This window comes from Haliaeetus leucocephalus, unplaced genomic scaffold (genome assembly GCF_000737465.1).
Source record: "Haliaeetus leucocephalus isolate CR32 unplaced genomic scaffold, Haliaeetus_leucocephalus-4.0 Scaffold1000, whole genome shotgun sequence".
Lineage (NCBI taxonomy): Eukaryota > Metazoa > Chordata > Aves > Accipitriformes > Accipitridae > Haliaeetus > Haliaeetus leucocephalus.
This window is the reverse complement of record NW_010973436.1, coordinates 187,929-212,319: the sequence shown is the minus strand read 5'-3', so window position 1 is coordinate 212,319 and position 24,391 is coordinate 187,929. Positions and strand designations below refer to the sequence as shown.

Sequence of the window (24,391 nt, the reverse complement as noted above, 5' to 3'; positions counted from 1 at the left end):
GGTTGGCTTTCTGGGCTCCGAGCACAAGTTGCCGGCTCATGTCCAGCTTTTCATCCACCTGCACCCCCAAGTCCTTCTTGGCAGGGCTGCTCTCAATCCCTTCATCCCCCAGCCTGTATTGATACTGGGGGTTGCCCCGACCCAGGTGCAGGACCTTGCACTTGGCCTTGTTGAACCTCATGAGTTTCACAAAGGCCCACTTCTCAAGCTTGTCCAGGTCCCTCTGGATGGCATCCTGTCCCTCAGGTGTGTCAACCGCACCACTCAGCTTGGTGTCTTCTGCAAATTTGCTGAGGGTGCGCTCAATCCCACTATGTCATTGATGAAGATATTAAACTGTACTGGTCCCCATATGGACATTGTACCAATACAGACAAGTGATACCTGAGTGTGAGTCGCTTTGTCTAGAGCAGAAACGTAAGCAGGTCTGAAGGGCTTCACTAGGGTCATCCAGGTGGGCAGCGGCACCATCTCCCTCCCGCTTGGCAAGAAACCCCAAACAAGCCCATCTGCTTGCCCTGAAGAGCAGCATGTTGCAGAGCCGGCCCCCTCGGGTGCTCCAGGATCTGGCCCACGCTAGATGTATGCACCAGAGGTGGATGTACCCAGCCCAGCATCCTCAGCACCAGCCTCTGGCTTGCTGTAGTGCCGTTCAATCCAGAGATGCTCTATGCAGCCCTCATGGGTAAAGCCACTTGGCTTGCTCCAAGCATCGTCCCTGTGTATTGGGGGTAGCAGGGTCTTGCCTGCACTCTGGGCTTTGCCAGAAGAGCTGTGGCTGTGTTACTGCCCAGCTTGGGACGAGGGTTTGCAGGACCTGCTGTGCACCGTGAGGGTCTCTGAGGATGCTGGGAGAGGGACTGGGCCTGACGGGATACTCCATGCTGTGCCTTAAAAAAAACCTCCCTACCATCATGGCATATCTCTGAGCCATTCCTGCGTCAGCTTGGAGGCATGGTGGCGAACCCAGAGTACAGCAGGGCAGAAACCTTGGCATTGCACAAGACTTCTGGGGCATTTACAGGAACAAACATGGGAAAACAGAGGGATAAGGGGATAAAAAGGGTCCATCGCGTGTCAACAAGTTGCTGGTCAGTACATTTGACTGGCTGTGCCCTGTGCTCAACCAACACAGTCTGTCCTGTCTTACTAAACTGCGATTCTAACTATTTCACCAGGTAAGGGTCTCTATCTTCTGTGTGCATGAGTGTGTTTGGGGGTCTGAGCACCAGCAACTGGTCTCCAAACCAGGGGTCAGAGGCCACTTGTCCCTGGTGCAGGGGACACCCATGTTTATGGCTCACTGGAGTGTCCCTGCCAGGGCTGCTGCTGGCACGGCTGAGAAGAGCAACTGCCCCATCCCAGGGGTGATGTGTGGTGGCGTCAAGCTGCACCCAGGTGTTGGGTTTTGGGACTGCTGTGCCCCTGGCAGGGCTTTCCTGGGTGCATGCGTGTGCAGGTGCTGGGGTTGAGCCGGGTGTGGAAGCGTCTGCCTGGCCCCGCATGTCCTGTGGCATGGGTGTCATCCACTGGGCAAGAACACTGGCGCATCCTGAAAAACACAAGCGTAGTCCTTGAATCCTCCCTCAGCATAACCTGAGGTCTGGACGTAGCAAAGACCTGCTAATTAAGGACTGTTGTAATTTTATTTTTTTTTAATTAAAGAGTGCAAAGTTAAAAGGCAGACCCAGAAGAATGTAAACATCAGTAAGGTTGCAAAGTTAAAGGGTAGCATGAGCCTCAAGCAGCCTGAGTTGGAGGTATCTGGTCTTTCAAAGCAGGGTAGCCTTGAAGATTGATCCAGCTTTGAAGAGCCAAGGACTACCAGGCTGTTGTGAGCTCACTGGGGGCTTTATTTCTCTGCTGGTCCTTGTACCAACTGCTGGTCTCTGCTCTGGTGCTCCTCGTCTGAGAGGTCCTGTATGGATGTATCACCATTTTGCTAACTCTTCAGCGATCAGCCTTTATCCCTGTGGCAAAGCCAGGTGCTGCTTGAGAAGATGTGGTGGGACTCCGTGTCCTTGTGCGCTTTGCAGAGGTCTGAGGGAGGAGCCAGTGCCCGAGGGCCTGGTGGGAGTGGGCAGAGTCAGAACAGGTACAAGCTCAAAACTTGGCGCCTGTGCTGATGGATCTGGTGGTGGGTGTTCGGTGCCTTAGAGGGATGAACAGCACATGCATTGGAAGTCAGTGGCTGTGCAGGCTTGGAGCCATGGACAGATGGGCAAGGAGCAACCTCCTGTATTTTCTCTGGCCTGATAGCAAAAGTCCACCATTTACAGCCTCATCAGAGGTTTGTCCTTGTCCCCAGCTTTCTCCTGTTTCCACAGCTTGCACCCACTGCTTCTCGTTTTTCTTGTTCTGTTTTTTTTTTTTTCAATGGAAAAAACAAATGCAGTCCTCATTTCCTCTAAAAGTGGAAAATGTATCAACATTGGTCTAGCTCCGGGCTTTGTTACACCTGCTTTTTAATTATTGCCATTATGCAGATTTTCTCCTAGTTAAGTCTACTTCTCAGGAGCAGCAGCTTCAGCAGGTGAAGAGTTGGTTTCTATGGGCACTGCTTAAATATTTACTTTGGTCTCATCTTTACAGCCTTGGAGAAGGTAAAGGTTTCACTTAAATTCTGTTTTACCGGTGGCTGCCAGTTTTGCTGGCTGTGGCCATGGCATTTCCCAGCCATAACACACACACAGACAGAGATCTCTCAGCTGACCCTCAGACCTCATGGTTGCTCTGGCAGTTGTCCTGGACTTCCTGGTCCCTTCAGCAGCCACCCTCTCCCATGGTCTCACCCCTGGGGACACCCACCCTCTGGCTACATGGCCACTCCACCTGCTCAGCGGTGGCTGCACGCTCACCTGCACTCGCTCTGGTTGCTGCACCGGGGACAAGTGGCCTCTGACCCTGGTTTGGAGACCAGTTGCTGGTGCTCAGACCCCCAAACACACGTATGCACGCAGAAGATAGAGACCCTTACCCGGGCAAATAGAATCGCAATTTGGTAAGAAGACAGGACAGACTGTGTTGGTTGAGCACAAGGCACGGCCAGACAAAAATACTGACCACCAACCTGTTGACCCTTTTTATCCCCTTATCCCTCTGTTTTCCCATGTTTGTTCCCACAGACATCCCAGAAGAAGTCTTGTGCGATGCCAGGGTGCTTCTCCCCTGCCATACTTTGGGTTCCCCACTTGCCATTGTGTCTGTGGGTAGAGGAACCTGCTCTGGCTCTCCTGCCCTGGGAGTAGCGGGACCAGGGGTCTTTGGGTTTCATCCACCTGTTCTTGCCTCTCTGTGCTCTTTTATGTGTATGCAGATGAGTTTTTTGTCACAGAACTTAATAATTACCTCTGCCAGGCTCATCTAGGAGATTCTCTGCAGCTTCCCCTTGATTAAACCCAGCTTAGGAAGCAGAGCACAAGGTTTTGTCTTCACGAGGTGCCACGTGTGTCCTGGCCAGGCTGCAGACCTGTGGCACAGCTACCAGTAGTGCTGTGCCCTCAGGGACTGCAAGTGTCCTGAAAGGTGTAAACACCCCCAGCCCTGCTGCTGGCTGCCCCTGCCTTGGCTGGGGTGTCACAGCTGTTTTGGGACACAGTGCTTGGGGGAGGAAGGGATGGGAAGGGAGAAGATCCAGCTGAGAGCAGGGCAATAGCTGGAGGTCTCCGAGAAGCCAGAGCAATGACTGAAGTGGGGACAACCTGAGCATTGTAGTTCAGCAGAAGTCCAGGGGAGACTGTGCAACCTCAGAAACAAGAGTTGGGCCAAGCTGCTCCAGCGCTGACTTTGTGTGAGCTGGGTTGGACAGTGGGGAGGAGGTAGATGGATGCTGGCAGTGACAGAGCAGGGGCATGGAGATGTTACAGGTTGGGAATGGATTAAACACCCATGTCTTCAAGGTTCCATTGCTGGGGCCATCCATCAGGCTGGGTAGCCAGAACCAAGGGTGCAGGTACCATGTAGCCCGCATGGGTCCATCATGTTTGGAGACATGCACTGAATAGCAGACAGGCTGCTTCTGTTTCCTTTGAGAGGGCAATGCTAAGGGCAGAGCTGCTAAGCTGCGACCTTTGCCTTGTCCCAAAGGATCTGGAGTCCTCCGAAGGCATTGCCTGTTGCCCCCGCATTGCAGGGTTGGCTTGGGATGTGCCATGCAGAGCAGCTCTGCTTTGGTCCTGTCTCATGTTGTTCCCCGAGCTTGCAGGAGGGACCTTCTTGGTGCCTTGCTTGGATCCAGAGGCTTTTGCCATTAGCTGCATTGCAGGGAGTGGGATGAATCTGTCCTGGAGAGCATCATCTTGCCTGGCTCCTGTGGGCTTACTGGCAGTGTCAGTCATGCCGGCATCACCTGGGCTTCAGGGTCAGCTGGTGTATGGCCTGGCTGCCGTCTGCAGGCTTGTCCCCTGATCCCATTTTTGCTCTCAAGATAGAGAGTGCCCTGGAGATAGGGCCCATGGGGTCAGGGAGGCCAGCACAGCCTGCTTCAGCTCTGGTAGCATCACCGGGAACAGGGCCAGGAGGGGTCTGTGGGTTTTCCACCACGCTGAAAGCCTGCAATTTTGAATTTCCAAGCTGAGGGGTGCTGCAGAGCCTGACCGTGTATGTTAATTGCAGGAGTTGGTGGTGAGACCATCTGCTTTGGGGTGGAGGGGGACTGAGGTGCCCATCTCTGTCCCGGAGCACCGTGCTTGCCCAACTTGGGCTGCTGGCCTGCCTGCTACAGTGGGGTCTGGCTGACATGGGTCCCTTCAGTGCAATCCCTCTGCACAGAGGTTTTGAAAACAAAGCCTGCTGAGAATTTGGGGCAAAAGTCAAGATTGTCTCATTCTCGGACCCGTGTGGCTCTTCTCCTTGCTGCCAGCCCTGGGGTAACTCCATCCCACCTGGCTCCAGGTGGCAGGCCCCCTTCCCAGGTCTCTGGGTTCCCTGGGAGGGCTGTGCTGCACTCGGGGACAGCCCTGTCCCCTCCAGTGCCTTCTGCAGGGGGACACAGAGGTCCATGCCATAGGTGTCCTGTGATGCTCAGAGGCTGAAAGAGCTGTAAGACCTGCTGTCGAAGGGAAATGTTTTAAAGGCTTGGCTTGAGTTTGGCTTTTTCCTGTCTGAATAGTGTAGTCGGAGTCAAGCGTTCATCTCTGGGGCTGTCATGGCTTGGCTTGGAGATGCAAGACATGCTGGGGGGCTGGAGTGAGCCTGTGCAGCAGGGTTGGTCTTTTTTAACTGTTTCAGAGAAGAGCTCCTGGAAGAGCAGTGGCTTTGCAAGTCAAGCTCCCGGCTGCCAGGCACTCCCACCCTGCACTGTGCACAAAGCCAGCTGGGGAGGCTGGACCGGGAGGTTGCAGGTGAGAAATTAAACCCCCTGCGTTTCTCTCCAGATTGGAGTTGGACAGGGTTCAGCAGGGATTCGGTGCTGTGCCACGTGGCAGGAGATGCCTGCAGGAGCGTGAGGCTGGATGGTTTTGGGGATGGTGTAAGCGCAGGTGGGAGCCATCCAACCCGGGGTATGTTGGCCACCTGCCTCTGCCCTGTGGAGGACCATGTTCTGGTGGAGGCATGACTTTATATGACCAGGGGCTGGGCTTTCAGCACTGCCATCTCCGGTCCCCAGGAAATGGCTTGTTTGAGAGCACCTGGGGATATGGGGCTGCAAAACAGCCAGCAGCCATTTATCGAGAGTAGGTTGCATCAAAGCGGTGACATCCTGCACTAAGATAGGGTGACAGCCGCCTGGCTGATGGTGAGGAGCAGGGCCTGGTCACGTCGGCTCTGCACATTTCACCAGAGCTGGTGGGTGCGGCATGAAGGCTGAGGTTGTTTCTTTGCATGTGCCAGCGAGCTGAGGTCCTGGGTGCTGGCCAAGCAGGGGACAATGGCTGAAGTTGCAGGTGACGTGGTATCCACATGCATGTGGCAGAGGATGGGTCTCAGAGTGAGCTGGAGGCACCACTTGCCCCCGCAAAAACTGGATCCTGGCCACCTCTCCCAGTAACCCAGCTGGAAAGTGGTGGGGCTGGGCAGAAAGGTCATTTGTCTTCCAGCCAGGGCACCGAGGCAGGGTGGTTTGGCCAGGGTGCTGAGGGGACCCTGGCAAAACCAGTGATGAACTAGAGCCTGCAAAGACCTGATCCACCTGTTGTAGCCACAAAATCCATCTTGCCTGCAAGGATTTTTATGCCTCTTGGAGGAATCCCATTCCCAAGCGATCGGTGTGGCTAGGCATGATCTCTGGGGTCAGTGCAGGTCCTATGTCCATTGCATAACTAAAATTTGGGGAAAAGATGTGTCCAGTGAAGCTTTTGCATGTCTGTAGCTGGGCTGGTCTCCACTCTCCTTGGCAGTGGAACTGTGGATGGCTGGACCCTGCAGGTAGCTGAAGATGTGCTGGAGGCATCAGCATCTAGGGCAATTGGAGTGAGAAGAGGGGACATCATGTTTCTGCTGTTCAAATTTGCGTTCAGAGAGCAGCTGATGCAGGAGGAGCTGAGTGCATTGCAGTGCACTGAAGACACCTCTGCTGGTGTCAGGACAGCAGGGACCCACATGCAAGCAATCCTGGACCACAATGTGTTGTGTTCCCACCCCAGCCTTTTTTGGGCAGCATGTGTGGTTTTGTGTTTTGCCCTTGGCCGTGGGCAGCCTGGAGGCAGGCACTGTGGTGGGGGAAGGATTTGGGGCAGGGAACAAGGCCGTGCTTTGCTCATGGAGATGTGCTCCCTCCCATCTCTTGCAGGCGAAAGCAGAGGTGACTCCTGGCTCCTGCAGCTCCTCCCTTCCTGGAAGAACTACCATCACATGTGAACTATGTCTGAGGTGGCTTTTGCACAGGCAGCAGTTCCCGTGGTGTGGTCCGGGATCCCCAATGGAGGTGCCTGAGGCTTCCAAGAGCTCTTCAGCAATTGCTTTCCACATCTTCTGATCAAAGCCCGACAATTCCTTAAAACCTGGTCCACAAAGCCAAATTGTGTGTTCAACCTCAGTCCACAGGAGACATCTCCCGTGTCAGCCAGTGGTAGAGGGAAGAGCCTGCTTCCTTTCTTCTCCCCCATGACCTTCCCCACCAGACCCTGGCATGGTTTCTGGGTGCACTGTGGCTTGGAGACCCCTTGGCTGCTGGGCTTTGCTGATGAATGCAAAAGGGAAATGAAAAAGGGAAGTGGCACATATTGCAGAACCGTTGGAAGAGGTCAGGAAAACCCTGGGGACTCGCTGACGTGGTGGGTCTGGAGGAGCCATTGGCTCAATCAGACACAAAATTCTGCTTATCAGAAAATGGCATAAATTGCCTTCCTTTTTTGAGGTTTGTGTTAACTGAATGAAAACCCAGAAAAGTCCCAGAGAAACTGAGATTTTAAGCCAGTAAAGAGCTGCTGGGATAAGTTCAGCCATGGTTGGTGGTTCCTGCAGGTTTCTGGCACTGATGGCCAAAAGCCCCAGCACCGTGTTATCCTGGTTATCAAACCCTCTTCCCTGTCTGCTTCCCCGGCATCCCGCAGCAGGGCCTTCCACAAGGATGCGTTTAAAAAGCAAAGAAGATAAACCTGTTTTGAGTCCTAGTGAGGCTGCCTGCCAGGTGGGAGGCTGCTGAAGGCAGAGGGTGAAGGGTTGTGGCAGCTCCTGCCCCAGGGATGCCACATCACTGCTGGGGTTGCCCGGAACATCCCCCTGTGCTGCTCAGCCTGGGACTGCCTTGCAGTGGTGGGATTTGAGCAGCAAACTGGAAGGTGGGGTGGGCTTTAACAGACTAGTGCCATCCTGTCCCTCCAGCGCGGTGCCAGGCATGTGGGCTGGTGAGCCGGCATCTCGCCGTGGCGGCAGAGGGACAGTTTCTGCTTACTGCTCCAACAAGACAAACCTAGTTTTGCAGCGGCACTGGGATGCTGCAAATCCATGGTGATTTCATGCTTCTCCTGCCTGACGCAGCTTGGAGCTGTGCTACTGGAGAAAACATGTCAGCAGCTCCTGGGGAAGGGGAGAAGGGATCCTTTGCATCCCCCCATGTCACCCAGTGCAAGCAGCTGGCTCTCATGCGTGGGCAGGGTGCGGGGGCTGGAGGACCCGTGCAGACAGGCTGCAGGCAGGCAGCAGGCTTGCAGGAAAGCAGAAGTCAGTCTGGTTTGGGCTGGGCCGTAAAAGATCCAAAGCAGGAAACGTGCTGGAAACCCCAGGACTCGTGGCCGAAAAGGAGCCGATGCAGGAGGTGGCTCCCCTGGGCAGGAAGCCTGACTGCACCCCGTGGGCGTCCTTGCGGGGCTGCCAGTGGGATCTGCAAGAGATGTTTGGGCCTGGCACAGCTGACCTGAGGTCACTGCAGCGGGCAAAGGGCTCAGCTTTCTCCCGCAAAGGGCTTGGGAATCCTGCCTGGAAAGGGATGGGCTGGGCAAGCCTCCACCACCCCACCAAGGCGGCAGCGTGTCTGGGGCTGGGGGTGGCAGCTCGCTGTGGGGCTGGGGGCTTCACCGGGGCCCCCAGGGCGCCCTGCATCCCATGCAGCAGCAGCAGCAGCAGCAGCAGCTTTATTTCTGTCCTGCAGGCATTTTGTCTCCTTGGCTCTAATTTTGCTTCTGGTGTGCACCAGGAGGAAGGTTGTGCCGTGCCTGCTGCAGGGCTGGCAGAGCATTTGGGGTTATTTCTAGGCAGGCTGTCAGCCTCGCTGCCCTGCTCAGGCAGGATTTCCATGCCTCCTAACTCTGTTTCACCTTGTTCCTTACAGTCAGGACAGTTCAACGAAGACATGATCCCGACGGTGGGCTTTAACATGAGGAAGATAACCAAGGGGAATGTTACCATAAAGGTAAGGTGCAGATGTTATCACTAGTGGGGGGGGGGCTCTTGGGATGAAAGATGGAGTGAAGGGAGATTGGTGGGTCTTCTGCTGGAGGTTGAAGGATGCCAGCAACCCCAGCTGCAGTTGGGAAGATCTGCCCTGTTAGGCTCCTGCCAGTACCCACCAGAGGAGATGGTGGGAAGGGATGTAGGAGATCCAGACCTCTGCAGTAAGACCCAGTCTGGGCTGCAAAGCTGGATGTTTTCTTATACCTCTGGCTTGCTGGTGGGGACTTATGGAAGTAGTCACCTTGCTGAGGGTGGGAGCACCAGGTCATGGCTTGCAGTAGTGGTCTCTGCCTCAAAAGCAAAGGGAGAGGAGTTTTCTACCCCTTCTGGATCTTTCAAGGGCCCTGGGTTGGGCTGGGAAATAACAGTGGGAAGGGCTTGAAAAGCTGATTGGGGAATCTCTGCCTGCTGCAGAAATCTTTCCAAGAATGTGCTGAGTGTTTTGAAATGGCAAATGCATCAGTGAAAGGCCAGGAGGTGAGGTGGGCATGGGGAGGAGTGCCTCAGCTTGGGCCAGGGAGTCCCTCCGTGCCAGCAGAGGCACATCACAGGAGGTGTTCAACACCCTCCAGCTGCCCTTCCTGAGATGTCTCCTTTCTTTATCGAGTCAGGAGCCTCCTCGTTAGGTTTGAGCCAAAGGCGAGGGGATGGATGTGGGTTTTGTGCATGCCTGGTGCTCTGGCTGGGCGGCCACATGGGGAAGAGTCACAGACAGGATGCTGGGATAATGGGCAGGATGGTGGGATAATGGGCAGGATGGTGGGATAATGCCACCTTCTCCCTGTCACAGCTCTGGGACATCGGTGGCCAGCCACGGTTTCGCAGCATGTGGGAGCGGTACTGCCGTGGAGTGAGTGCCATCGTGTGAGTATCCCTGGGATCAGAGAGCCCTGTCACCCACACACCAATGCTGAGCCCCTCCAGTGGGTGGAGGCACGGTCCCATCACCCCACCCAAGGGTGCTGGGCAGGGCTGAGCCGGGGGAGCTGCAGTGCCTTCACTGCCAGAGCCAGACACCTGTGTCAGGAGTTGAGATGCTTCCTCCTCGGACTGGTGCCCCCACGGGCTTTAAGCACAGGGCTGCCAAGTCCCCACCAGCTGTGGCAGACCCTTCCCTTCCATCATCACTCGGCCTGGCTCTGTTCCTCAGATCTTGCCCTTCCTGGCTCCCATGCTTTCCCTGCACTGCCTGTTCATTGCAGGGGCTGAGCAAAGGCCATCGGTGTGGCTCAGCCCTTTCCAAGAGGCTGGTTTTAAGGGTGGCCACCAGCAGCATGTTTCCAGGTCATGGTGTTTATGTGCTGCTGGATGAATCTTGTACTGAGAGGAGTCTCTGTGCAATACCTGCTGCTGAGTGTCCCTGCATGTCCCCTGCTTGCAAATGTTGCAGTAAGTGCAGTCCCAGGGAGTTCAGGCTGGGGTTGAGCCTGGCACGATGCTCCTGGGAAGCAGGCTCCCTGCTCCTAAGGACAAATATTTACCCTGAGAGACCACATCGGGGTTACCTAAACCCAGTCAGAAAATCAGATTTATGTGATCTTCACCAATTGACCATGCTCTGGGATTTTGGAGGGCTGGGTTTCTGTACCACCCTTCCCAACTGTAGGTCTGGCAGGTGAGGACGAGTGAGGGACCGCCTGTCCTGCTTGTTGGGACAGCAGTGTCTAGTCCTGTCCTTGCTGATTTTCACCATGTTGGGACATGTCCTTGAGACTTTTTATAACAGTGAGCTTTGCTGGAAACGACAAAATCCCATTTTTTTCACTCCCTTTTACTGCCTTCTTCCATAATTTCATAATTTTTCCAAAGTGGCCCATCTGGTTGAGAGGAAACAAAAGGACCTGTGGCCATCCAGGTCACGCTTCAGTGTGCCTTCCTCACCTTGAGCTGCGTTGCGTCCCTTCTCTCTTACCTTCAGCCCTCCCACCCTGTCCGGCGTGCCAAACGCTTGTGGCAGTGCCTGGGTGGTGATTTTCCCTCTCAGTACAGCCATACACATTTTCCTGTGTTCAGTGCTTCAGTAGCTAAAAGCTCTTCCTATTTTTAATAAACCCCACAAGACCTGATGAAGCTTGATGGTGTTTCTCACTTCTCTCCCAGCTTCTTGATCTTTAAAATAAAGGCTGCTTTGATCAGTTCCTCTCCCCAGTTTTGGCTTCACTTATGTCCCTTGCAGGATGGGTGTCGGCCTGTAAGAGCTAAATCCTTCCCTACATCTCCCCTGTCTGCTCAGAGCAAGCATTGCTGACTGCTGGTTTCACGTGCCCTTTGCTCCATGCCCCATGCTCCCATCAAGAGGACAAGCAGGTCCTTCCCCCTGCCAGGATCTCGGGTTGATGTCTTCTCTTCTCCATCGGCAGCTCCTCTTGTCTTCCCCACTTGTTGTCCTGTATTCTGGGTCTCTGTAAGGAGCTGCCATGTGCAGATGAACCTTGCTTGAGCTTTGGGGACAACGTGCGTCTTGCAGCTTCTTCTGCCCAGGCAGCACCTGGGCTTCCCTTGCCCACCGTGTCCCTGCTGTCAACGGGGTGGACCCCTGCAGGGACAGGGACAGGGAGGTTCCCCACTCCCCCAAGAGACATGAGGGGCTCTCAGCCCCACAGCCTTCCTTGGAAAGAGGGGTCCTGGGGGAAGGATCTTGTTATCCATCGCCTCCACGCAGTGGCCCAGGAGCCAGTGGAAGTGGTGTGGCTGCCATGTGAGCAAGGTTTGGTGGTGGCACGGACCTCAGCACAGCACTGGGGTGTGGGGACCTCAGCGCCTGCACTCAGGGGTGTCCCTTTCCTTGCAGGTACATGGTGGATGCTGCCGACCAGGAGAAGATAGAGGCTTCCAAGAATGAACTGCACAACCTGCTCGACAAGCCGCAGCTCCAGGGCATCCCGGTGAGCTGTTGCCTGGATAGGTCCCCCACCAGTTGCTCACGGTCCCCAGGCTGGTGGCTGCCAGGGTTTGCAGCAAGGGGCTTGCATTTTGCAGAGCAGATTCAGGGAGGGGATCCCTCTCCTTGGTGGGGTCCGCTTCCCTGCTGCACTCCTGTGGGCCCTGGGGCAATGACACTTTCTAGCCCGGGGGGGGCCAAGCGACAGGGAAGCGAGCTTTAGAAGAGACCAGAACTGTACCCCCGCCAATGTGTGAGATCTGTCTTTTTGCATGAATTTGCACCTTATTTATGGTAGGACATTAAGTCTCATCTCCTAGCAGAGTGGCTGCTGGGCTGTGACATTTGCAGGAGGTGGGCTGTGGCAGCAGAGCGGGGCACACTGCGTGTGCCGGGACGGGATGCTTATGGAGCATCCAACATCGGCATCCCTTGAAAGGAGCTAATTGAGGATCTTGCCACAGATCCCAAATGTTCACTGCCAACTAAATTAAGCTCCTGACATAACACACTGCATTTGCAGCCCTTCTGAGTGCTCTTTTTTGAGACCAAGTGTCCAAATTTAAATTGGGGGATGCTGTATTACTGTGCTGCTGCAGAGGCCCCGGCTCACCCTGGGAAGGCGACCGCAGCCTCAGTGATGTTCTTGTCAGATGACAGTCGCATGGCGTGCTCCAGACGAATGAATGAGTCCTGCTGGGTGATTATTTTCCCTGCATAGTCTGAGGATGCCTTTGTGGATGTGAAAAGCCTTGAAGTAAGGAGAGATCAGTGGATGGTGCAAACAGTCATTGCTTTTTTGGGCTGGCTGCCTGCGGAGAGTAGGTTCTACACAGCATCTGCGTCTCGCTCCTTCCTGATAATGTCGGTTTTAGCCATTTCACTTGATTTTTTTCTCAAAGACAGCAAGAGGCTCCTGGGAGAGCGTCCTAGATGGCATGAGAGGTGCTGGTGCCCTTCAGGGAGGATGTGCTGTGGAGCCAGCTTCTCGCTGGGACTAGAGAGTACACAGGAGATGCTGTGTACGGGCTAATTAAGACTGTTAATTGAAGTGCTCTGCCTTCTGATTGCCCGCTGAAGGGGTTTTCTCTGTCCAGACACACCACAGTAAAGTAGCCAAGGCTGTCTTGCATCTCAAGCAGGGTTCACTTCTGGGTGGCAGAAGCAGATTGCTGTCTGGTCTGGTGGCCATGAGCTTCAAATGTCCCCTTTCCTGCCCTGCAGGTCCTAGTCCTGGGGAACAAGCGAGACCTGCCCGGTGCCTTGGATGAGAAGGAGCTCATTGAGAAGATGTAAGTGTGCCGGTGGCCCACGCAGCTGCGGTGGGGCTATGAAACAGTGTGACCCCCCCTGTTCCTGCCGTGTCCCCACCAGCATGGTCACCCCGCCATGCTCTGACGGTACTCCTTCCCCAGCTGGGGTGGCACTGCGGTGCCTGGGGTGGGCTGGCAGAGGTGGGTGGCTGGGGACATTCCGAGGCAGCGGCCGACGGAGGTCACATCTCAGCGCTTGTGGGGATGGGGAGTTGTTGGGAGCCGCGGCTGCCGGTGCCAGGGCTGGTCCTGTGTGCCACACGGTGGCGTTGGGGCCTGGCCTGGCACCGTGCTCAGCGGTGGAGCTGTGGTCCCGCGTGGGTGCGGCTCCCGTCACCCTCTCACGGCTCTGCCCTGCTGCCTGATGCAGGCTCTGCGCCCCCGGCAGCCCTTGGTGCTTGGAGGTCAGATCCTGCTCCGGTGTATGACACCATCCACGTACCTCTCCCTTATTTTACCACCCTTTGCCGTGCCAGCAACGTGGCCTTGCAGCCAATGTTGCCTCCTGCCCACCTCCACACTGCCGGCGCCGATCCCCTCCCCTGCAGCTGAGGGACTGGGACACTGTGCTGACTCGCAGCATCTCTGCTCCTCCCCGTCCACCCCTCAGAGATCTCCCCTGTCCTGTGGGCACCTATGCAGCTCCTGTGCTGCCAGCCTGTGCTGCTCGCAAACCCTCCCTGCCCCATCTCGCCACAGGACTGTGCAACTAAGGTTTAGAGAGGGAAGTTGTGTGATTTTGTAGCCAGGCTTTCTGTGGGGTCCCTCCTACCCCGTCACGTATGCCCCACAGACTGCACCTGGCCATCAGTCATGGGCATGGTGTGCTGCTGTCCTTCCCAACCCACATGCAGGTCCCTAGGAACCTGGGGAGACATTGCCCCTGCAAAGTATCCCATCTCCGAGCCGAGGTCCAAAGAGACCCTTCAAAAGGCTGCCTGGAGGTGTCTCCCATCACCACTGATGCGCAGCCATGGGGGTCTGCAGCCAGAACTTGCTTCTCTCCCACAGGAACCTCTCTGCCATCCAGGACCGAGAGATTTGTTGCTACTCCATCTCCTGCAAAGAAAAGGACAACATCGGTGAGTACCGGCAGCTCTGGTGCAGGGCTCGGGGCACAGCAGTGGTGGGGCAGCCTGCACCCACGGGAGCAGCATGCCCAGGCTGTTTGCCCAAGAACAGGAGGGGGTGACAGCTGAAGGGAGAGCCTGTAAGTCTCCCCTTGCCTTCACAGACATCACCCTACAGTGGCTTATCCAGCACTCAAAGTCTAGGAGAAGCTGAGATCCTGCAGACTGCAGCTCAGATCAGGAAGATGCCATTGTACAAGCCCATGCCCCTTCTCTCTCCTGCTCTGTCCCTCCAGCTCTCTCTCTAGATGGGTATTTTTAGGGGACCCCAGACTCCGCTCGCATTGAGGTGGAGCCCTTGTTTTTATTGTAAAGAAAATGTCCAACTGCCCTCCTCTCCTCTTCTCTCCTCTCTCTGTCTCTTCCTCCCATTTTGGCACTGTTCTGTTGTTGTCTGTGTATACAGTATATATATATATGTATATATATTTTAATTTTTTAATTTAAGCGATGGCTCTGTTACTAAACTGGGCCCTGTGAGTGGTAGGAAGGCTGTGGGCTCCCCAAGGCTGGCCAAGGGTCAGCACTGGGAGGAAGATGAGGGTGGTAGCAGAAGGCAGCCCCTTGGGGATGGGGTTGTGCCAGGCTGCAGGCAGGTCCCCTGGGGCTCCCTTGTCCCTTCCCCAGGTGTCCTGCTTGTACCCCCAGGCAGAGAGCATCCTGGGGGTGTCAGGAGCATGCCCACCTTGCCCTTCCTTAGGCTTTGGCCCCATGGGCAGGGTTTGGGGGGGAGGGGATGCCGTCCCCTGGGCTCCTTGCCCCTCCAGGTGACAGGGATTAGTCACGATCCATCCCTGCTACATTGCCTCTGGCTGCTGTGCCACTGCCCCAACCCCTCCTCACTGCCCTGGGCCACTTGTCCCCCTGCCCCACATCCACCCCCCCGGCCCCATGCCTGGGCCAAATCCTGCCCCGCTGCCCAGTCCTGCTGCTCTGCTGTGCTGGGGTGGTGGGTGATCCGAGGGGCCGGTGCCAGTGCAGGGGCGGGGCCAGCGATGCCAGCATACCCCACGGGGAGTGTGGGGGCTGGCTCCTGCCTCCTCCCTGCCCCAGCTGCCCTCAGAGGTGGCTCAGCTCCGCGTAGCCTCTCGGGGCAGCCGCACTGGCTCCCCACGTGCCAAAAGGGCATTGCCTGCACCTGGCTGGGGGCTGCTGGCTCTGCCCTGGCTGAGGACATCACATGGAGACACCAGGGAGGGGGGGACACATGAAGACACCTGGAGACGTGCAGGGGACTGTGAGGGTCCCTGTGTGCCCACAGCACTGCCTGCTGGAGCCAGGGGAGTGCTCCAGGTGCCCTGCTCCCCGTGCCCTCCTCCCCATGCCATCCCCCAGCTCTGCTGCCCTGGGTGGGGGGGGGAACGCGGGTGCAGTGGGGCGGGGGGGGGCATGGCTGGGTCCTTGTCTGCAGGTGGGGAGATGGTGAGAGGAAATTTTGGGGGAGTCAGGAAGGCTGTGCCCATTTATGCCATGTAATGAGTTGCTGGGTCTCTGCAGGCACAGCCTGGGGGCCTGGCCAGGTTGCTTGCGGCCAGTCTAGCGGGGACTTAGCTGGGCTGGGGGAGACGTGCTGGCATCAGGAGGGTGGGTGTGTAGTGGAGTCAGGTCAGCAGCACAGCAGGGAGGCAGCTGCCTGTCCCCAGCTCAGGGCTGTTGGAGAGGGTGGTGGTGGCCCAGGGGCGGGGGGCTGCAGGGGCCCTCTCCCAGCCCCTTCCCCTGCTCAGCTCCAGGGCAGTGAGGCCAGGGGTTTCTCTTCTGTTCTTGTTTTTGCAGAATTGCACAAAGAGAGGTTTCCTTTTTCTTTTTTTTTCTTTTTTTTTTAATTTAATGAATTGTAAAGTGTTGTCCCCCCCCCCCCCTTTTTTTTTAAGAGATATTTTGGCTCAGATTTGACCTCTGTTGGGAAATGATTCTTGTAACTGTACAATTTTTTTGCCTCCTAATAATAATAAATTAACAATTTTGCGTTGGGGGTGTGGTTGCAGTCACATTACTTCCTCGCCATCGCTGCCACCCATCCCTCCTTGGTGCTGTGCCCATGTCTTAGAGCGTAAGGCGGGGGGGTCCCTGTCCCCCAGGCAGCACCGGACACCCGCATGGTCATGCTCACCCAAGGGGTGCCAAAGCCAACTCTGATGGCTCCGAATGCCTCGTTTCCTTGGCCTGGGTGCGAAGACGAGCTCAGAGACCTCTGGCTGTGGCCATCGCTGCTGCCGGACATCGAGCCCCACGACTGCCACAGGGCTCTGTCGATGCTGGGTTTGGAGCAGGGTTGCTGCAGGGCTCCTGCTCCTCTCCTGGCCCCCTTGCCCACACCAGCCCCCTCCTGGGGCCTGTGGCCATTGCTGGCAGGGGCACCCCTGCCCAGTGTCCTCTGGGGGCTGGCCCCCTGCACTGACCCTCCCCAGGGCTGTGCTTTGTGCCTTATGGCAGTCTGCCTGGGTACCCGGGCATGGGGGCTGGCACCAGGGCTGGGGTTCAGCCCAGCCCATGGGGTGCTCTGGCTGCTATGGGGCCATGTGTTGCCCACAGCCCATGCTGATGGTGCTGCCTGCAATGGTGCTGCCTGTGCCCTCCCTGCCCCCCGCCCGGCTCTCCTCCTCCCCACGCATCCAGCCCCGCGGGGCCACAGCAACAAGCCCGGCTTTGTTCGCCCTTGGCTGGGGCTCAGGACAGAGCAGCACGGACCAAGTGCATGAGAGCTGTCCCCCGCTCCCTTCCTCCCACTGCTGCCAAACCCCCACAGGGACCTCGCTCGCCCTGTGGGGATGCAAGGGGCTGAGGGCATGGTGGGCAGCCTGGGCTCTGCTCCCCCACTTCCATCCCTGTGCCAGGATGAGACCCCTTTTTTCCCCAGCTGCTCCCCAACTGTGGGGCCCAGCACTGGCGGGGGGGAGGAAAGGGAAAACCCAGTTTTGTGCTCTTGGAAGAAAACTGGGGCTTTTGTTTCCCTGGAAACGGGGCTGTGAAAGCAAAGCCCGGTGGGTGTTGATGCCGCACAAAGCCCACAGTGAGCCCCTTGCATTCACCCGGCCATAGCAACCGTCTCCCTCGCCCCGGCATTTCATGGGCTGGGGCGGGTGCCAGCGGCAGGACAAGGAGCTTTAACAGCTCCAATGGACGGGGCCAGCATAGCCAGCCTGTCCTCAGCCCGATCCCACCACCACGGCTGCTCCCCGAAGCCCCCCTGGTTGCAGGAGCCTTGGTTGGGGTGTGGATATGGGGCTTGGAAACCCTGATCCCCTGAAACCATCATGCCGGGACGATTTTGTCCCTGCAATGGGCAGGTGGATGAAGGCCAGGAGGCCTGCACAGGGCTGTCTGGATGAGATGCGCTCACCCCATCAGCTCCCCATGGGGTGCTGGGGTGGTGGTCCCACATGGCCCCCCCAGCACTGCACAGCAGCACCGTGCAGCAGCAGCAGCAGTTTGGTCCTGCATGGTACAGGTGGGCAACCAGCTGCCTTGCAGGCTGCAGAGCACCTCAGCCCCAGGGCTGAGCTGGCTGGGCTTCACTGGGGCCAGTTTGAGTCCTACAAACCACCCCAAGCCCAGTGCTTTGGAGGGGACCCTCCCAGGGGCTGACTTGGCACCAGCTCGCTCTGCATTACCCCAGAGGGAGGGGGGCAGAGGAGCTGGGGGCCTTTCCCCATCTCCCTTAGGTGCTGCCTGACCTGGCACAGCTGCTTTTGTGCCCTCATGCCCCCCCAGCTGCCCATGCCCACCCAAGAGCCCCCAGGTTTTAGGGAAGAGCCATCCAAGCCCCAAGTGCTGGCTCCCCAGGGCTCTGCTTGGTGGTGCTGGACAGCTGCATGTGCAACATGCTCTAGGTTACTGGTTTATTGAGCTCTTACAAGGCAGTGGCTTGGATCCAGTGGGATATAGTCACTGGGACCTCCTACTGTGGAGGGGGCTGGCAGGAGGGGACGGGACAGGACGAGGGCAGTTTGTGTTTGCTATGTCCTCTGCAAGCCACCATGGAAACCCTCCATAGTTTCAGATGGGACCTTTCTGGCACAACTCCATCTCCAGGGCAGCAACCCCTCTGTGCCTGGCCAGGCAGCCAGGACAGCAGGGTGCTGATGTCCTTGTTGGCCTTTGGGCAGAGGCAAGAAGGCTGCCAATGTAGCCATGGGGCCTGGGGTTTCAAGCCCCACTTGCCCAACATGGGGTTTGAAGCCCATGGCACAGCCCCCTGAGCTGTCTCTTCTGCTTGCTCCACATCCAGACACAGGCACTAATGGCAAAACAACGTTTGGTCTTGGGAGAAGGTGGTGGAATGATCTCTACAGCTCCCCAGTGGCACTTAGCAAGGTGTGCCAAGGGCCAGGAGGGGTGGAGGGGACTCCCGAGGCTTGTCGAAGAAGATGGAGGAGGACATCTCTGTTTTGAGCTTGCTGTCGGCGCTGCCCTCGCTGGAGGCAGTGTCGGGGCTGCAGCCCTCACAGCAGCAGCAGCAGCAGTCCATGAAGGCCTGGCCCAAGGGTCTGCAGAGGCACAGGAGCAGGACGGGCGTTACGGAGCACTTGAAGAACAGGAAGAACTGGTTGATGAGGTTGAGCAGGTCCAAGGTCTGCTTGGACATATCAGGGGACATGTAGGCCACCACAATGTTGCAGACATTCTCAGGGGTGGTACAGAGCCCGTAGATGATGGTGAGCCCGATGATGGTGCAGTTCAAGTGACTCTCACACTGGGTGTGCTTGGTTCCTCGGCACTCGCTCTTCTTCTCCGTGCCACTGATCCTCCGGGTCACCAGCTGGCAGCTCACGGTGAAGAGGATGGGCAAGCAGAAGTAGCAACCAAAGTACCACCACATCCGAGCGTTTTGGTAAGTGAGCACCAGCGAGTAGATGGACTCGGGCAGGTTGGACGAGGGCTTCATGGTGCAATACTCCGTCATGACGCCGGACACAGGCGACGTGTCCTGTGCCAGCTGCCAGAGCAGGATCTCCGGCACTGACAGAGTCATGGAGCCCACCCAGATGACAGCCAGCTTAGCAATGATGGACTGGCACTGCTCGATGGGCCGGGCACTGGCCTGGGGGCTGGTGGCCGCGTGGAACCTGTCGATGCCCAGGGCACAGAGGCTGAAGGTGGTGACTCCCAGTGATGATACCTGGCGAGGAGGGAGGCAGAACAAGTGGGGCTTGCTGGAGGGACATCATGGGGGCCTTGACTTTACCAGGCTGGTGGCAAACCCCTGGGTACCCAAGACCACAGCTGGAGCCCCTTCCTCCAAGGTTGTAGAGGTCACAGCCTATGGCTGCATCCCAGGGTTAGAGCCACTTTTCTGTGACTCCTGAAAGGGCAGTGGGTAAAAATGTCCCTTGACCCATTTGTCCCTGCCCAGCTCCCTTTTCTGCAGAAGGGAGAAGCTTTGCAGGATATCTGTCTGTCTGTCCAGCCAGGGTAGGAATAGCAGGATTGTCCCTCAGGCTCTTTCTCTATTCTGGATGGCTCTTGGGGAGGAAAAGCAGGGACCGTCACACCCACCAGCACCTTCCCAGGGTCCCCAAGGCCCCCCCAAGCTGCCCCAGGTTGGCTTGTCCCTGTCCTGTTCTGCAGAGCTGCTGCCTGCTTCCCAGACAGGCCAAACGAGTTGAAGGTGCCATTGTCACAAATCAGCTTGGGGCAATTTCCGCTGCATTGAGAATGGCAGGAAAAACATCCCATTTGCCAAAGGGAAGAGGCCAAAGGGGGCGAGGAATCGTGGTGGCTCTGGGAGGGCTGGCAAGGCACTGAGGGTCACAATCAGCATTCAAGGTCCCAGCCCCAGAGCTGCAGCTTTGCTCAGAGCCAAGTCCCACAGCCCTTGCCCAGGAGAATGGCAAAGTCACATGCTGGTGCCCCCCAGCCCTGTGGCCATTCCTGGCCTCACGAAGCCATCAAACGTCACCCTGTGCTGAAGGACCTTCCCAGCACTCAGAAAACCTCCCAGGGCTCTGCATGATGCCTGGGTAGCAGCCCAAAACAGGTCTGGCACTGCCCCCTCCCCCCCCCCCCAGCCTCTTCCAGTGGTCCCGGGTTGGCCCCTTCAGCAGCTCATGACCAGCACTGATGCCAAGCACCCAGCACCACCATTCAGTTATTTGCAACAGCACCCCCCCCAGACACAGCATCAGGGCACTAGCCCAGCATCACGATCCTGCACATAGCCCCACTGCCCAACAACGTTGCTCAAGTCCCAGCTCCTCTGCCCCATGCCCAGAGCCACCCTGAGCATCCAGCACCCTTGCTCTGCCCCACAACCAGCACCCAGCACACTTGCCCAGCTCTCTGGCTGGCACCTGCAGCGCTCCCAGCGCTGCTGTGCTGCTGCCTCTCCTCTTCCCCTACACCCTGCCACAGGCTCTTCTGTCTCTCCTCGTTCCCCTTAGTCCTGGCATGTAATTCAGGCATGGCAGAGCATCCTTCCCCAGTGCCCTGGCAGGCGTGCAGCTGGTGCCACTGGTCAGCCCAGGCACATTGCCTGTCACCAGGATTCCATGTAGCCAACTCTGCTCCAAAAACCTGGCTTTGTGCCCCCCCACAGGGCACTTGAGTAGCCACAAAGAGGAGGACAGATTTGCTCCAGCCAGCAGTCTGAAACACTTGCACATACAGTCCCATACAGAAAGACTGGACATTTAACTACTGGACTGCAGACTGATTCCCCTCTTGTGGCTGACTCTTTGCTGGGGATTTAGCTCGGGCCTGGCCATGTCCTCCCACCCAGCCTGAAGGGTGCCTGGTGCTGGGTCCCAGGTGAACAGAGAAGCCCTGAAGCTCCTTTCTGCCTTTGCTTTGGGGCCCGGAGGCAGGAGGGCAAGGCAGGATTAGCAGCTGGGGTGGCAGACTGGTAGTAGCCTCCTGGGTGGACCATCCTGCCTTCCCAGGGCTGTGCCATGCCCATCCTTCAGCAGCCCCAACATCCCACCACCCTTCCTGCCTCCTTCAGATCCCCACGGGGATCTCCTACAGGAACGTGGCCAGGGAGCCCATGAGCAACTCAGAGACAGGCTGTGGCAGTAACTCCTCAGGTAGGGGTCTGGTTTGGGGACACCACTCTTTTCTTCCCATCCTTACCTGGGGTGCTGAGCCTGCCTGCCTGGGCAAATGTGGGTCCATATTCCTGCCCCTCTCTGAGTCCTCCTTCCACCTGGCTGCAACATCAGGGGCCTGAGGCGGAGGATGGGGATGGGGCAAACATTTCATTTAGTAAGAGGCTGGGGTGGGAAACCTGCAGAAATGAGCAGCTCCTGCTTCCTGAGCTGGGGAGACAGTGCGGAGAGGTGGGGGCTGCACACCTCCTCTAGCAAACACCACATTGTCATGCTGGGCTCTAACTTGCAGGTTTAGGGCTGTGCCTGGCAGGATACCCAGGGTATGGGTCCATCACCCCAGACCTGCGCCCAAAGGACCCAGTGGCATTGCCGGGGTCCCCTGCTAGGAGTGTGCACAGCCAAGCCATATGTGAATGTCCAGGGACTCCTGTGCCCCTGCAGACCCTCTGCAAAGGCACTGACACCGGGGAGCTGACTGTCACTGTGCCAGCGGGGCATGGAGCAGCAGGACAGAGCAGGACCACTGGTGGCAGCACTAGCCTCAGACCTGCTCACCTCACAGCCCTGGCAGTGGGGGTCATGCCAGCCCATGCAGGCGGATGTCTACTCCCCTAGCCTGTGCTGGAGTCACCCTAACCTGTAGCTGCTGTTGGGTGAAGCAGGGGAGGATAATCCATCCACCCAGGGAGCAGGATGAAGCCAGGTCCTGCACCTGAGAGCACTGCGGGTCCCACTCTCCAGCAGAAGCTGGACCAGGGAGGGTGATGTTGGGGAGGGGATTGTGATGGGACACATCAATGCCTCGGGGCCATTTCTTTGCCTGTAATAACCAAGCTCCCTGTGGCCACGAGCTTTCCCTGTCTGAGTGCCAAGGCCTGCTCTCTGCCCCCTCCAGCTGTTATTTCTCTGAGCAGGCTTGAGTCCTGGTGATGGGCACAGACAGGTCTGGTGATGACAGAAGGCTAGGTCTGAACTCGGCATGGTGACAGCCCTGGGAGGGCAGGGCTGCCCTGGACATGGATGCCAAGGGGTGTCAGTGCTCCCATACAACCTGATCAGGTTTGGGCAGAGGGAGGGCAGCAGTCCTTGGGCCCTCCAGCACAAGCCCTGGCCTCAGCTTGCAGCTGGTTTCCATATGTTGTGACCACGCTCGGTGGGACAGGCAGATTTTGAACCCCATCTGGCCTGACCAAGCCTGAGAGGGTCTCCAGGGACCTGACACTGTCTCTGATCTGGTTCAACCTTGTGTTTGCACCCTTCTTCAATAAACTGGGCTTTGGAGCCCCAGAAAACATGCACAGACAGGCTGGGTCTGTCTGTTGTACATGGGCACGGAGGGGATCAGCCTGATTCCAGACATCCCTGCAGGATGGAGATGCCCCACAGCGAGGGTTTGTTTTCAGTGCAAGAGCAGGACCATGCAAAATCGTGCCATCTGGGGCATTTTTTTCTCATTCTGCCTTCCCCTGTCACCACAGTCCCTGTAGCCTTCTCAGTGGGTCCCCAGCTCACCCTGAATGTGGCCAGCCCATCACATGTGAGGCTTGACAAGCAAAGATCTCAGGTTCCCAAAACTAATTCCCAGGCTCTCCTACCCCAGTGGTGCTCAGCGCTGCCCCACCTGCAGCACCCTGCCCTGGGCCATCAGCAGCAGCCCACCATGGCCATTGCTGGGCCAGCACACTGTGGGGGGTGTCAGGCTGGGACAGGGACAGACAGACAGAGGGACCCCACTGACAGAAGTCCCTGTGCTGGCTGGACAAAGGAGGGTTTCACGGGCTCTTCCCAGCCTTGGCAGCATTGGTGCTGGCTGCAGAGCCTGAGGAATGGCCCCAGGGAAGAGGCAAAGGGAAGGTCAATATTGGGACCGTCCCTCAGTTCCTTGCTGTCCCCCATGATGGGGATCTCTGGGGCACACAGCACTTGCACCAGGCCATGAGCAGCATGGACTACCCCCAAAGCAAGAGGCAGAGAAGAGCCGAGTCCTTGAGCTCTCCAGGGCCCTGTGCAGCCCCTTACCTCCATGAAGGGCACAATGCGACAGGACACATCCCCCAGCAGCCTCTTCTTGGTGATCTCGTTGAAGATGACCACAGGCAGGCAGAAGAAGAGGATGAGGAAGTCCCAGAAAGACAGGCTGGCCAGGATGGAGTTCCAGGCGCTCTTCATGTAGTAGTTGTGCCATACGATGCACATCACGGAGAGGTTTCCAATGATGCCCACTGCGAAGACGATGAGGGACAGGAACATCACAGCATAGGCGCTGTAGGAGTTCTCTGTCACCGGGTACAAGGGGTTCTGGATTTGCAACCGCTTGTCGGACACGGTAGTGAGGTTGGCTCGGGGCTCTGCCCCCTCCCTGTCTGTGGGGACCCCTTGTTGCTGCTCAGATGGGTCCGTACTGGATGGCAGCAGGGCCTTAGTTGGGTGCAGGCTGGCAGAGTTGAGGGGCCGCGGGAACTCCACCCGCACCCCCGGCACGTACTGCTGCACCAACTTGGAATCCTCCTCTGTCCCCCGGCGCAGTCTCTCCTTCATCACCTGGACCTCTAGATCGTCCTGGGAAATCGTTGGCAGAATCTTACCTTCATCCACACCCTGGCCATGGTGGGTGCTGCCTTCCCCAGGCTGCCCAGCCCTGCCTCGTATCACTGCAGCCCCTGGAGCCAGCAGCATCAGCAGCAGGAGAACAAGTGGTGGCGGTGAAGGCATGGTCCCCTCCGCACCCTCCGGAGCAAGCGTGTGGCTGGAGACAGAGCAGCCCCGAGCACAGGGACCCCGGGGCTGCGGGCAGCGAGGGAGCCGTCCGGAGGAGCAGCCGGTCTGTCCGGCTCTGGCCGCTGCTCTGGGCTCTCCGGAGAGCTCTGGGCAGAATAAAAGCCGCGGTGGGGAGCGGCAGAGCCAGGCCCTCTGCTGGTCACCCACCCGCACCCGGGGACGCTGCCAAGCTCTGCGGAGATGCGCCAGCGCCCAAGCTGGGCAGCTCGGCATCCCCCAACATCCCCCAACATCCCTCCAGCATCCTCCAACATCCCCCCAACATCCAACATCTCCCCAGCATCCCCCAACATCTCGCCAGTATCCCCCCCAAACTAAGCCAGACGAAGGATGCCCACGGCTTGGCACTGGGGATGGGTTGCTCAGCTCAGCTCTTCCCACTCAAGATCTCCCACCCCCTGCCCCCAAGCA

The 24,391-nt window shown here is 57.5% G+C and overlaps 2 protein-coding genes across 3 annotated transcripts in view; one reads left to right on the top strand and one right to left on the bottom strand.

Annotated features, from left to right (window-relative positions):
- The window catches only part of ARL8A (ADP-ribosylation factor-like 8A), a 19,417-nt gene extending 3,332 nt beyond the window's left edge, over nt 1-16,085 (top strand). The window contains exons 2-7 of one of the 2 annotated variants that reach the window (XM_010584532.1): nt 8,711-8,791; nt 9,623-9,696; nt 11,624-11,717; nt 12,938-13,005; nt 13,881-14,108; nt 14,261-16,085. In XM_010584532.1, coding sequence (XP_010582834.1) covers nt 8,711-8,791; nt 9,623-9,696; nt 11,624-11,717; nt 12,938-13,005; nt 13,881-14,108; nt 14,261-14,300 — 585 coding nt within the window. In that variant the 3' untranslated portion in view covers nt 14,301-16,085. The remainder of the gene's footprint in view (nt 1-8,710; nt 8,792-9,622; nt 9,697-11,623; nt 11,718-12,937; nt 13,006-13,880; nt 14,109-14,260) is intronic. The other variant, XM_010584534.1, reaches the window with a different exon arrangement.
- Nucleotides 16,086-18,218: 2,133 nt separating this feature from the next.
- GPR37L1 (G protein-coupled receptor 37 like 1) lies at nt 18,219-23,914 on the bottom strand. The gene is made up of 2 exons (XM_010584745.1): nt 23,222-23,914; nt 18,219-19,275 (listed from the first exon to the last, which is right to left on the bottom strand). Exons 1-2 carry the CDS (start codon nt 23,912-23,914, stop codon nt 18,463-18,465), a joined length of 1,506 nt encoding a protein of 501 aa, XP_010583047.1. The 3' UTR covers nt 18,219-18,462.
- Between the last annotated feature and the right edge of the window lie 477 nt (nt 23,915-24,391).